This window comes from Neoarius graeffei, chromosome 1 (genome assembly GCF_027579695.1).
Source record: "Neoarius graeffei isolate fNeoGra1 chromosome 1, fNeoGra1.pri, whole genome shotgun sequence".
NCBI lineage: Eukaryota > Metazoa > Chordata > Actinopteri > Siluriformes > Ariidae > Neoarius > Neoarius graeffei.
This window is the reverse complement of record NC_083569.1, coordinates 32,844,186-32,858,085: the sequence shown is the minus strand read 5'-3', so window position 1 is coordinate 32,858,085 and position 13,900 is coordinate 32,844,186. Positions and strand designations below refer to the sequence as shown.

At 40.7% G+C, this 13,900-nt stretch overlaps 1 protein-coding gene across 5 annotated transcripts in view; it reads left to right on the top strand.

Annotated features, from left to right (window-relative positions):
- The window catches only part of rasal2 (RAS protein activator like 2), a 168,558-nt gene that overhangs the window by 75,066 nt on the left and 79,592 nt on the right, over positions 1 to 13,900 (top strand). For all 5 annotated transcript variants that reach the window (XM_060931035.1, XM_060931044.1, XM_060931017.1 and 2 more), the window contains 2 exons: positions 6,154 to 6,281; positions 6,814 to 6,940. In XM_060931035.1, the coding sequence (XP_060787018.1) occupies positions 6,154 to 6,281; positions 6,814 to 6,940 (255 nt within the window). The remainder of the gene's footprint in view (positions 1 to 6,153; positions 6,282 to 6,813; positions 6,941 to 13,900) is intronic.

The following is a 13,900-nucleotide window of genomic DNA, read 5'->3' as shown; positions in this document are numbered from 1 at the left end:
ATCGAGGAAGTATAAGTAACCGGAGGATAAACACTCCACTAACCACACCCACCAACTACTCCTAGCGATTTCGCGACTTCGCGCCCCCTTGCGTTGTAGCGGTGAATAACATCGCGCACGCCTATTACTCCCCGCTCAACGATAAATTACAACTGTCTGCGAAAAGCTGTCTGCGAAAGCCTTGTCGCAAGAGCATGCAGAGGCCTTAGTCTTTTTCCGAATGAGTGCATGTAAATGTAGTGACTGTTTAAATGGCACTGTGACTCAGTAGCTTTAGCCTTGCTTTGCAATAGGCTGAATATTTGGAACTGGAAAAGACCAGTGGACCTAACGTGCTAGAGACTATGACAGTCCCACCTACTCTCAAAGAGATGGACTGTGCTATTTGATTTTGCCATGAATTTATCTGCACCATTCATGATTAGGTTGTCTTGTTAATAGGCCACTCTCATGATCAGGAGTGACACCAGGCAGCTCACCTCTGAGCTCAGCCTCCTGAGCTGTTGAATTTATAAAATAAGGCACTCAAATGTACTAAATGTCAGTGGATATTATTTGCTCTTGCACCATTAGCCGCGGACCTTCTAGCTGATTGTGGTGGGCATTTTCTGAGAGCGTCTGACATCATCTTCTGTTTGTGCCTCTTTCCTCCCTTTGTGCTCCCGGGATTGTTGGTGTTAAGTAGAAAAGCTTATTTTTAGTTAATTGTCCAATACAGCCCCCTACAGATCATATTGTATACACTCACTCCCACGGATGAAGTCAGTGTGACTTCATTTTAGTGTATGATTTGATTCACTTTACGATACTTCGTGATACGATTCAGTTCAGCTCTCAGTGTATTTTGAATGAAATTTTGGTAGAAAAATTATGACCTGAAATGACCCCTTTTTATTTCAGTATAATAATGTAAATTAAATACATTTTAAAAATGCTATGAGCAGAGGTTTAAATATCTCCTCTCATCTCATCTCATTATCTCTAGCCGCTTTATCCTGTTCTACAGGGTCGCAGGCAAGCTGGAGCCTATCCCAGCTGACTACGGGCGAAAGGCGGGGTACACCCTGGACAAGTCGCCAGGTCATCGCAGGGTGGTTTAAATATTGTAAAAAAAAAAAAAAAAGCACTACGACTTCACTGTATTGCATGAAGCAGATGCTGTTATCCAGAGCAATGTACAACATACCCAGGGCAGCCTGAGGAGCAGTTGGGGGTTAGGTGCCTTGCTCAAGGGCACTTCAGCCATTCCTGCTGGTCCAGAGAATCAAACTGGTGACCTTTTGGTCCCAAAGCTGTTTCTCTAACCATTAGGCCATGGCTTCCCCCATAGCTTACAAATAGATAAATTGAGGCTATTACACGGTGTTAGAAAGATGTAAAGTTTATCTTTGAGTGGTGAATATATTAGGGCGGCACGGTGGTGTAGTGGTTGGCGCTGTCGCCTCACAGCAAGAAGGTCTGGGTTCGAGCCCCGTGGCCGGCGAGGGCCTTTCTGTGCAGAGTTTGCATGTTGTCCGCGTGGGTTTCCTCCGGGTGCTCCGGTTTCCCCCACAGTCCAAAGACATGCAGGTTAGGTTAACTGGTGACTCTAAATTGACCGTAGGTGTGAATGTGAGTGTGAATGGTTGTCTGTGTCTATGTGTCAGCCCTGTGATGACCTGGCGACTTGTCCAGGGTGTACCCCGCCTTTCGCCCGTAGTCAGCTGGGATAGGCTCCAGCTTGCCTGCGACCCTGTAGAACAGGATAAAGCGGCTAGAGATAATGAGATGAGATGGTGAATATATTAGGGCTGTCAAAGTTAACATGATAATAACACGTTAACGCAAATTCCTTTGAACACCACTACTTATTTATTTATTTATTTATTTATTTTGACGCGCAGTTAACGCATGCACATTCTGAGCCCCCTCTCCTGTAGTTTGGGAAATCAGGAAGTGACGTAGTGCGAGCGAGCGATATAGCGAGTAGCTGGTCAGCGTAAGTTGTGATAAAGTGCACTTATACGGTATACAGAATCAACTTATATTGTTGCACTCTGACTGTTTACATAAAACGTGTGTATTTTTATATGTTTTTGATGCTTCAGAAGGGAGAAAAGATGTGTTAAGGTCCGTGTGTGTGTGTGTGATAGAGAGAGAGAGAGAGAGAGAGAGAGTTTGTTTTATTCTGAGAAATTTATGAGTGATGTAAAAGTGTTTATAAATGCAGTTTTTGCTCATGAATGTACTGTCTATTTACCAGTAAGTTATTGCATTTTACTGGAAAACATCTTGATGAGCTGTGTGCCTTAACAAATGTTTTTATTTTATTTATTTAAAGATAGCCACTACTGTTGTCCAGAGTCCACATCACCTAGTTTCTTTAGTTTATTTTATTGCATAGCTTGAAGCTGGAAGTTAAGTATAGAACAAGAGGAAAATACGATACTGTTTTGTTCACACTGAATTCTGCGAAACCCTCCAAATTATAACGTTAATGGGCAATTCCATGTAAATGTCAACCTCACCATGCAAAAATAAAGCAACATGTAATACATCAAAACCACTCCCAGAGATATCACCTAGGCCTGTATTTTACAGATGTGAATAAGTTGAACCAGTTTGTAACCAACCTAATACGTCACTGTCAGTCTTTCTTTCTTATAATGTAAAACCCAAGCTAAAATCAACTTTGATCATGTACAATTCTATATTATTGCCACAAGCCACAGAAATGTATGCTAAAATCCACAAAACAGCAAAACAATAGCCATCCTAAATATTATTTAAGAACTTTGATAGTTTTAGCTGATATTTAGAGAGTTTTTCAAAGGGTTATGGTGGTTAAATTGCTGATTTTCTAAACATATGCCATGTCTATTTCAGACGCGTCACATCCATAACGGAATTTCGTCACATCCATAACGCTGACTTTTCCTTCCGAAACTCTGCATGAAATACAAAACATTTTAAACAAAGATTTTTTTAATATTCACCTTGGACCCCTCTATCAAATGGATATCTCCATTTCGACATTAGGTTTACAATTTCACAGAGTTTGATAAAAATGTACAGTCACCCAAGAAAAGTGATACTTTTTCTGTCACATCCATAACGCATCGTTTATTGGCATTTTCTGGCATGTCCGAGATGCACTATGGGAATTGTTCTTGTTCTATCACTTCTCCAGTATGGTACAGCCTTAAAATATGCAACACCTGTTTAAATACTGGGAGACAATAAAACATGCACTGGGTCATTTGTTGCCATTTTGAGTTCAAGTGTCACGTCCATAACGCTGGAATTGCTCTAATGCTGATTTATTTTTTAAACGCAGTGGGGGAATAAAATACCCACAAAAATAATTTTTGCCGTGTCCAGCCTTATCCTTCCTGATCTGGCCACATACATTTGCATAAAGCAAGCATATTTGTCCACTCCCACTCCCCAAAAAGTTGAAAAGTATCCCTTGAAGGTACATTTAAAACAGATTTTTTAAAATGTGTGATTAATTTGCGATTAAATATTTTAATCGATTGACAGCCCTAGAAGATATATCACAAGTGAAAATATTTTCGACACAAGAAGATAAACTTCATATCTTCAAGCAACATGTGATTTTCCTTTTTATGATATCGTCACATTAACAGAGAGCACATTTTGGTTTTAAAACAGTTAAAAATCACTGTTTTAAAACTAAAATGTGCTCGGTCACCTCACAACAAGAAGGTCCTGAGTTCGAGCCCAGCTGCCAGCGAGGGCCTTTCTGTGCGGAGTTTGCATGTTCTCCCCGTGTCCGCGTGGGTTTCCTCCGGGTGCTCCGGTTTCCCCCACAGTCCAAAGACATGCAGGTTAGGTTAACTGGTGACTCTAAATTGACCGTAGGTGTGAATGTGAGTGTGAATGGTTGTCTGTGTCTATGTGTCAGCCCTGTGATGACCTGGCGACTTGTCCAGGGTGTACCCCGCCTCTCGCCCATAGTCAGCTGGGATGGGCTCCAGCTTGCCTCGACCCTGTAGAACAGGATAAGCGGCTACAGATAATGAGATGAGATGTTGTGTGGTTTGGAGGCCTCTAATGTTCAAACGGTGCAACTGCATATGATGTATAATTAATAAAATACTCCTGTATCCTATAATACAGTCCCACATTTTGCACATCAAGCATGGTGGGGTTTTTTGTGTTTGTTTGTTTGTTTGTTTGTTTGTTTGTTTGTTTGTTTGTTTGTTTGTTTTTTGCATCAAGATGCATAATGTCATGATGTATCATTACACACCCCTACTTAATTGTCCTACCATGATGAAAGTTTTGCATGTTTTCGAGATTAGGTGCATTTTGTTTCAAATTAAATCCTGTAAATCTGGTGGGATATACAGTGGTGCAGGATAAGCGGCTACAGATAATGGATGGATGGAATATGCAGTGGTGCTTGAAAGTTTGTGAACCCTTTAGAATGTTCTATATTTCTGCATAAATATGACCTAAAACATCATCAGATTTTCACACAAGTCCTAAAAGTAGATAAAGAGAACCCAGTTAAACAAATGAGACAAAAATATTATAGTTGGTCATTTATTTATTGAGAAAAATGATTCAATATCTCATATCTGTGAGTGGCAAAAGTATGTGAACCTTTGCTTTCAGTATCTGGTGTGACCCCCTTGTGCAGCAATAACTGCAACTAAACGTTTGCGGTAACTGTTGATCAGTCCTGCACACCGGCTTGGAGGAATTTTAGCCCATTCCTCCATACAGAACAACTTCAACTCTGGGATGTTGGTGGGTTTCCTCACATGAACTGCTCACTTCAGGTCCTTCCACAACATTTCAATTGGATTAAGGTCAGGACTTTGACTTGGCCATTCCAAAACATTAACTTTATTCTTCTTTAACCATCCTTTGGTAGAACGACTTGTGTGCTTAGGGTCGTTGTCTTGCTGCATGACCCACCTTCTCTTGAGATTCAGTTCATGGACAGATGTCCTGACATTTTCCTTGAGAATTCGCTGGTATAATTCAGAATTCATTGTTCCATAAATGATGACAAGCCATCCTGGCCCAGATGCAGCAAAACAGGCCCGAACCATGATACTACCACCACCATGTTTCACAGATGGGATAAGGTTCTTATGCTGGAATGCAGTGTTTTCCTTTTTCCAAACATAACGCTTCTCATTTAAACCAAAAAGTTTTATTTTGATCTCATCCGTCCACAAAACATTTTTCCAATAGCCTTCTGGCTTGTCCACGTGATCTTTAGCAAACTGCAGACGAGCAGCAGTGTTCGTTTTGGAGAGCAGTGGCTTTCTCCTTGCAACCCTGCCAAGCACACCATTGTTGTTCAGTGTTTTCCTGATGGTGGACTCATGAACATTAACATTAGTCAATGTGAGAGAGGCCTTCAGTTGCTTAGAAGTTACCCTGGGGTCTTTTGTGACCTCACCTACTATTACACACCTTGCTCTTGGAGTGATCCCTGTTCTTTAAATAAAACAGGGTGCCCACTCACACCTGATTGTCATCCCATTGATTGAAAACACCTGACTCTAATTTCACCTTCAAATTAACTGCTAATCCTAGAGGTTCACATACTTTTGCCACTCACAGATATGTAATATTGGATCATTTTCCTCAATAAATAAATGACCAAGTATAATATTTTTGTCTCATTTGTGTAACTGGGTTCTCTTTATCTACTTTTAGGACTTGTGTGAAAATCTTATGTTGTTTTAGGTCATATTTATGCAGAAATATAGAAACTTCTAAAGGGTTCACAAAGTTTCAAGCAGCACTGTAGTTATCGTTGTCTCCATCTGTCTGTCCGTCTGTAAGCATTTTAGTTTCCGGAGCATAACTCAAAAATTATTAGGAATTTTTTTCATGAAACCTGACAGTGACATTAAGTGCCTAGAGGAGTTGTGCCTTTTGACATTTTGGGATTTCTGGGATTTTTCTTTTTTTCTGTATTTCCATGGCAACCAATTCAACTTCGGAAAATTTGGAGTGGGGGCTGGGGGGCATATGTCATCTTCTGATGACTCTTGTTTTTCATAAACTTAAGCTCTGTTGCAAAGAGCATTGTTTTCCAGTAGTGTATTTGGTTTCCCACAATGCATCATGGTGTATTTCTGCTTACCAAGGAGTCTCACTCATTTTGTGCATCCTTGTGTGCAGATGTGAAGGGGCCACCAAGCCACCACTTTTCCTGTGGCCAGTCACCCTTCTCCAAGCCCAGCGTCTGGGAGAAGAAGTACTGCATCCTGACCGACAACCAGCTCATCCTGCTCAACCGTGAGGAAGAGGTGAGAGCTTTTTTTTTGCACTCCTTTGTTTGTAGCTCCTTTCTTCTCCCACTTAGAGGATAAGGGAGATGGTGAGGAAGGGGATACTGGGACACTGAGGCTTTATTGTATGTTTCTCTTTTAAAAGGTGAGGTGGTGCTCTTTCTCAGGAAGCAGTTTATTGGGGTCATCTCCTTTAAGGCAATGCTTTGTGTGCTGTTCTGATTTAACTTCCCAGTCGGAAGTCGGGTTAAGTCGCATAAGACCGCTACTTCTTAGTGTTAATATTCATATTTTTAAAGAATGTTACAGTAAAAAAAATTGTTTATGTAGTGTTATGTCAGGAAAATCGATGGAAAAGAATATGGTTATGATTCTGCTGAGACAACAAGAGAACAAATCTGCCGTGCTATGATTTTTTTTTTTTTAACTTTAATCTGTGGTGATATGCAGCATCACCTTGAGGTGATATTGGACTGACCTTTTCTGCTGTGCCTGTAAAAGTGCACACCCCTCGTGACCTCTTTTTAAAAGACCTCTGAACTTTTCCCAGATGCCTGCAGAGGTGCATGAAAGCCCCACAGTTTCATCGTCCAAAGGCCGCAGCCTGAGGAGAACAGTCAGTGTGCCCTCTGAAGGACAATTCCAAGAGTATCCAGCAGAGGGAGCATCCATATTGGGTGAGACACTTAAGAAATGTGCAATGTCTTGGGAATCTATTCAGGTATATTTGGCTAGCATATTGAATTGTAGATTTTAGTTACAAACTTTTGGTTTTGCTTCATTTCTTTTGGCCTAACTGTTGAATTATAGCAATGGTCCAGATCAGTTTACGGTATTTGTACAACTCCAGTTCCAAAAAAGTTGGGACACTGTGTAAAACAAATAAAAACAGAACGTGAAGATTTGCAAATCATGGAAACCCTGTATTTCATAGTACAAAGACAATAAATCAAATATTGAAACTGAGAAATTTGATTGTTTTTTGAAAAATATATGCTCATTTTGAATTTGATGTCAGCAACACATTTCAAAAAAGTTGGGACGGGGCAACAAAAGACAGAAAAGGTTGTGTAATGCTGAAAAAAAAAAAAATTTGGTTAATTGGCAACAGGTCAGTAACATGGTTGGATATAAAAAGAGCATTCCAGAGAGGCTGAGTCTCTCAGAAGTAAAGATGGGGAGGGGTTCACTGCTCTGTGAAAGACAGTGCAACAATTTATGAATAACATTCCTCAAAATTAAATGATTAAAGAATTCGTGGATCACAGCATCTACAGTACATAATATCATTAAAAGATTCAGAGAATCTGGAGAAATCTCTGTATGCAAGAGACAAGGCTGAAAACTGACATTGGATGCCTGTGATCTTCAGGCCCTCAGGAGACACTGCATTAAAAGCAGACACGTGTCTGTAGTGGAAATCACTGTATGGGCTCAGGAACACTTCAGAAAACCATCGTCTGTGAGAACAGTTCATTACTGCATCCACAAATGCAAGTTAAAACCAGATATAAACAATATCCTAAAACACCGCCACCTTCTCTGGGCCTGAGCTCTTTTACAATCAACTGAGGTAAAGTGGAAAATTGTCCTGAGGTCTGACGAATCAAAAGTAAAAATTATTTTTAGAAATCATGGACACCACGTCCACCAGGCTAAAGAGGAGAGGGACCATCCGGCTTGTTATCAGTGCACAGTTCAAAAGCCAGCATCTGTGATGGTATGAGGGTGCATTAGTGCACATGACATGGGTAGCTTGTACATCTGGGAAGGCATCATTAATGCTGAATGATATATACACGTTTCAGAGCAATGTGCTGTCATCTAGACAAAATCTTTTTCAGGGAAGGCTTTCCTTCTTTCAGCAAGACAATGCCAAACTACTTTCTGCACATATTAAAACTGCATGGCTCCGTAGTGACAGAGTCCAGGTGCTAAACTGGCCTGCCTGCAGTCCAGACCTGTCTCCCATTAAAAACATTTGATGCATTATGAAGCGCAAAATATGACAAAGGAGACACCAAACTGTTGAACAACTGAAATTATATCTCAGACAAAAATGGGACTGTATTTCTCTTTCAAAACTACAGCAATTGGTCTCCTCAGTTTCCAAATGTTTACAAACATGCCCCGTCCCAACTTTTTTGAAACGTGCTGGTGACATCAAATTCAAAATGATATATTTTTCAAGAAACAATAAAATTTCTCAGTTTCAACATTTGATACGTTGTCTTTGTACTATTTTCAATGCAATATAGGGTTTCTATGATTTGCAGATTATCACATTCTGTTTTTATTTATGTTTTACACAGCATACACAGCATCCCAATTTTTTTTGAATTGGGGTTGCCTTCATTAGGTTATTAAAGTTCGGTCTGAAACTTGTTCTCATGACTGATATGAGTAAAGCTGGATTTGCACTGTGTGATTATTACATTTCACACTGTACAAGATAATGCTAATAAGAATTCTGTGCAATAATGTGTGATTTTCATGTCAGATTAAATGACGAGTGCGATTATATTCTGCCATACTTGTGCAGAGACGCAGCACAGGTTTATTTATTTTCGTAAATAAAGTCTATGAACGGTGCGTTTGTGTGATAATTAGTTCGCTACCACGGGCGATTGCTCTAAGACAACGAGGGAGGCTCAGCCTCCTCTAAAAATGACGAACATCGTGTAGGATGAATTGCGCTAGGCTTATGTTATAGCCGACCTTATAACATTGCTATTTCAGATCCAGAATCATAGAAATATATGTGCTCAACCCACTACAGTGCGAAATCATTCCCTTATAACTTTAATGTGTGCGTGAGTTTTTCCCCCTCGTGACAGCGCGATGCAGCCCAGCTTCAGTAGACTTCAATGGCATTTGGGAGCTCTGCGCTTTTCAATCTCAAAATGCAAGACGATTATTGGACAAATACTGCGAAAACGCCTGCCCACGGACTCCCAGCCTCACATGGGAGGGACATGGCAGTTTCCGCGAGGAGACTGGTGATTGGTGAAAGCGGCCGGATATTTTCTTTGATTGACAGCTCGTTTCAAATATAGACAGGCAGCGGTGAATTTCAGTTCAGTCCCATGCAGATTCGCAAGTGGTGTGGTGTATTGTAAGAGATCAGCTTACATTTCGATTTCATTCATTACATACGGTTTCTACCAGCTTTTTTAGTTTGTATATATTTTCATTGTAAATAAAGTGTAAATATAGTGTTGTCAAGTTTGCTATCTTAGTTCCAGAAATTTCGTTTATTTGAGTGACTGAACTTGAACTTGAGGGGGCTAGTCAGCTAGCAAGAAAGCTGCGCACGGATGCCAAGCATTGCTGATTTAATTCTGGCGAAGCCATTTGCCAGTCTTCCTTTCGAGGAAAAAATTTAAATTAAAGAGCAGGGTAGACCAACGCCTCAAATTGACTTGGTGAAAAAGGTAGGGAATAATACTCATTCCTTTCAGCTCTCCTGGTACGAGAAAGTGAATTGGCTAACAGCAAGTGACCCACATCAACAACAGTAAATAGGCTACTTTAGTAATATGTCATGGATGGACCAAAAATATAGAATCTATTTAAAATGTTTATGCTGAGTATATTATATTGGAATATATATTTTTCTGGATATGAATTAAACAGGGCGGCACGGTGGTGTAGTGGTTAGCGCTGTCGCCTCACAGCAAGAAGGTCCAGGTTCGAGCCCCGGGGCCGGAGAGGGCCTTTCTGTGTGGAGTTTGCATGTTCTCCCCGTGTCCGCGTGGGTTTCCTCCGGGTGCTCCGGTTTCCCCCACAGTCCAAAGACACGCAGGTTAGGTTAACTGGTGACTCTAAATTGACCGTAGGTGTGAATGTGAGTGTGAATGGTTGTCTGTGTCTGTGTCAGCCCTGTGATGACCTGGCGACTTGTCCAGGGTGTACCCCGCCTTTCGCCCGTAGTCAGCTGGGATAGGCTCCAGCTTGCCTGCGACCCTGTAGAACAGGATAAAGCGGCTAGAGTTAATGAGATGAGATGTTTGTTTCAAGATTGATGAAAAAAAATGTTTAACAAGGTGACTGATTTTCTGTTGGGGTCCCATAACTCAGATTTGTTGCAAAAATATTTCAGCAAGTTAGTCACTTCTTTGTGTGTCTATCTTTGCCTATCTGTACATTTGCATGCTTGTCTCAGATGTCTGCCATAATTATGAATATAACTCTTACAAATTGTAAATAACTAGTGAATCTATTAGTTATAGAGTTACTGAAATGTCTGATGTCTGATGCTTATCTGTCCATACAGAACAACAGACAGTTCAGCAGATACAGAGGAAACTGACATTGTCTAGTTGTGAAAGTGACATTGTTTACTTTTGAGAATTGTCCAGTGGATGTTCTGGTCATAATATGCGTTACCAATAACTGCTTTTATCTTCGTGTTTTGTGTCATTAACTGTTATTCTACGAAATCAAGTCGTACATGAGCTGATAGCTGACAAGGCACATAGCGTTTTTATCCACATTCACTGGATTTTGAGAAACAGAGGATTTTTATTTTTATTTTTTGCAAATTTAATAAATAAAAACTTGATATAAAACATCCAACAAAATAATTTTCACTTACAATGTAAACAAACCGGCAAAAAAAAAAAAATATATATATATATATATATATATATATATATATATATATATATATATATATATATATTAGGGCTGTAACGATACACCCAACTCATGATTCGATTCGTATCGCGATTTTTGACTCACGATTCGATATGCCCACGATTTTTTTTTAAATGTTTTTTTTAAAGTAGTAAATTTGACTTATTAACATTTACTTACTTACATTAACTATTTAATAACAAATAATTCAGACCACTGCAGAGAATGAGTAATATGTATGCAAAAATGAACAAATGTATATCCAAAGACTGTTTTATTTCTCAAAATAATACTGTTGAGCCGGAAGCTCTGTTTTTTCGGTTCTGAAAAAGTCATTTTTCCAAATCGTGTAAATCCGTTAAGATTTTTTTGGGGGGTGGCTCTCTCACTGTCTCACTCTCATAGGGCCAATGATTTTCTGTGATCGCGGAAAACAGATGGAAATTACGGAATTTTTATGGTGAAACATTGCTCGCGTGTCAAAATGTAACTGCCGCAGAAGGCTACCACCCAAGCAGACATGCCTTCAGTGTTGCCAGATATTGCTAACGTTTTCCACCCCAAAATATGTTCAAAACCAGCCAAAAAGCACCTAAACCTGCCCAATCTGGCAACACTGCATGCCTTTCCGGTCAAGTGATTGTGATTGGCTTGTGGCACACCTAGCCAGCCAATGAGCTGCTTGTTTACAGATTCGCTCCCCGCGTCGCAACCAGAATGGCGACCGCTTAAAAGAAATGAATGCTCTGCCCGTGGCGAGTGTGGACGTTGCGTGACTCGCAGAAGATTGTCGCAGGTCGGCAAAAAAACGACTTACTAATAGATATAAAAAATAAAAGTAATTTAAGTAAGTTTAAAATGTAATTTAAATAAAAAGTAAAGTATTCATAAATTGGAGTTTGGAAGCGCCTCTGTTTTTGGGCTGAGGAGAAGTTTGAAAGGGTGTACCGCGATTCTGCCTTCTTGTATTGCAATACGGATCGTAGCTCTGCGTATCGCGATTTCGATTTCGATACGCATATCGTTACAGCCCTAAAATATATATATATATATGTGTGTGTGTTTGTGTGTGTACAAAATTTACCAGCTGGGAGGTCCGTATCATGAAATACTGTGACCGAGGTCTTGAAAATACTGACCGAGGGCTCTGGGCCAAGGTCAGTATTTTCAAGACCTCAGTCACGGTATTTCACGATATGGACCGACCTTAAGCTAGTAAATAATTTTTTTTTTTCTTTACCAAATTCTAACATAAAATGAGAGCGCCCGAAAGGGAAACCATACAAACCTGCTACAAGACGTGAGCGAGGACGGCTCGTACACCTCGCCATTTTTCTTTGTAGCGGACATGAAAAAGTTGCACAGCAACATGTTTAGTTCTTCGCCAGGTATGTCTTCCACCTTTCGACCTTCATTTAGGTTTCGACAGCACTTCCCAAAGACATTGAGGTTGTAGGTCGTCTTTTTTGTTGTATTTTCTGCCCTTTGCTCCTCAATAAACTGCTGGATTTGCTCAGCATTAGCAACAGCTGCAGGTTTTCGGCTTTCTCCTGAAATGTTTTCTTTTATTTCGTCTTCATCAGGGTCGTAAAACTCGCTTTCGCTGTGAACACTGTCGTTATCGTTATCCATGCTGTAAAATTAATGCTATTATACTGAGATATGCGAAAATAAATGTTGACAAAAAATTGCTACTATGTTGTTTGTTGTTGTGAATGAGGAAGTCGCCAGAGGTCTGTAACCGGGTCCGTATTGTAGGATTCTGGACTGCTCGCGAGCCAATCAGAGCGCACGATTTGATGGAAACCAGACCGCGAAAAAATAACTTATTTTGTATTTTTAGGGTTTTGTTTTCGAGTAGTTTTTATTTCATCCTTGTTTGGTTCAGCAACACCCTCCGCCGTTTCGTTTTTCTCTACTCACGGTATATGAGCTGATGGCCTAGTAGTAGAGTAGCCAATCAGAGCGCACGATTGCTCATATCCAGTGAATTTGGATAGAATAATTAGAATTATACCACCCCCTTATCTGAGTATCTCCACTCCTGGCTTGAGAGCTGCCTTTGTGAATGAATATTCATGAGGAAAGTGCCACCTGGTTGGCTTCTGATTTGCAGTGGCTCATTATCATTTAAAGGAGCAGGCACTCAAACCTGGCATTTTGAACAGGGCTGTCTAGACAGGGTGAGAAGGATGATGTGGCGCTTTATCTGGTATTTTGATCAAAGCATATCAGAAGTATTTCATCAAGATTTCAGGGAACTGTGTCAACTTGTGGAAAAGGGGTATAAGATGTCACCCTTAAAGCAAGGAAATGGACTTTAAAAGCCTTCCAGCTCTACTATGGATTACCAAGTGTTTTTAAAAACAAGATCCTTTTTTTTTTTTTTCAAAGTAGCTTATGAACTGGGCGGCACGGTGGTGTAGTGGTTAGCGCTGTCGCCTCACAGCAAGAAGGTCCGGGTTCGAGCCCCGTGGCCGGCGAGGGCCTTTCTGTGCGGAGTTTGCATGTTCTCCCTGTGTCCGCGTGGGTTTCCTCCGGGTGCTCCGGTTTCCCCCACAGTCCAAAGACACGCAGGTTAGGTTAACTGGTGACTCTAAATTGACCGTAGGTGTGAATGTGAGTGTGAATGGTTGTCAGTGTCTATGTGTCAGCCCTGTGATGACCTGGCGACTTGTCCAGGGTGTACCCCGCCTTTCGCCCGTAGTCAGCTGGGATAGGCTCCAGCTTGCCTGCAACCCTGTAGAACAGGATAAAGAGGCTACAGATAATGAGATGAGATGAGCTTATGAACTGAAGTTGTAAACAGGGTAAACTTGGCTAAACATTCCCCTCTAAACTGGATGGAGTCACAAACATGTGGGCTGCTGGATAGTTGCAAGTAGGGGTGGGTTTCGGAATTTGAAAAGAAAATTGTCGTCTGTCTTCGATGTGATATCAGTCTCTGTCCCTCTCTCTCCGTCACCCTCCCTCTTTCACTCTTCAAGTGTGCATGCCTC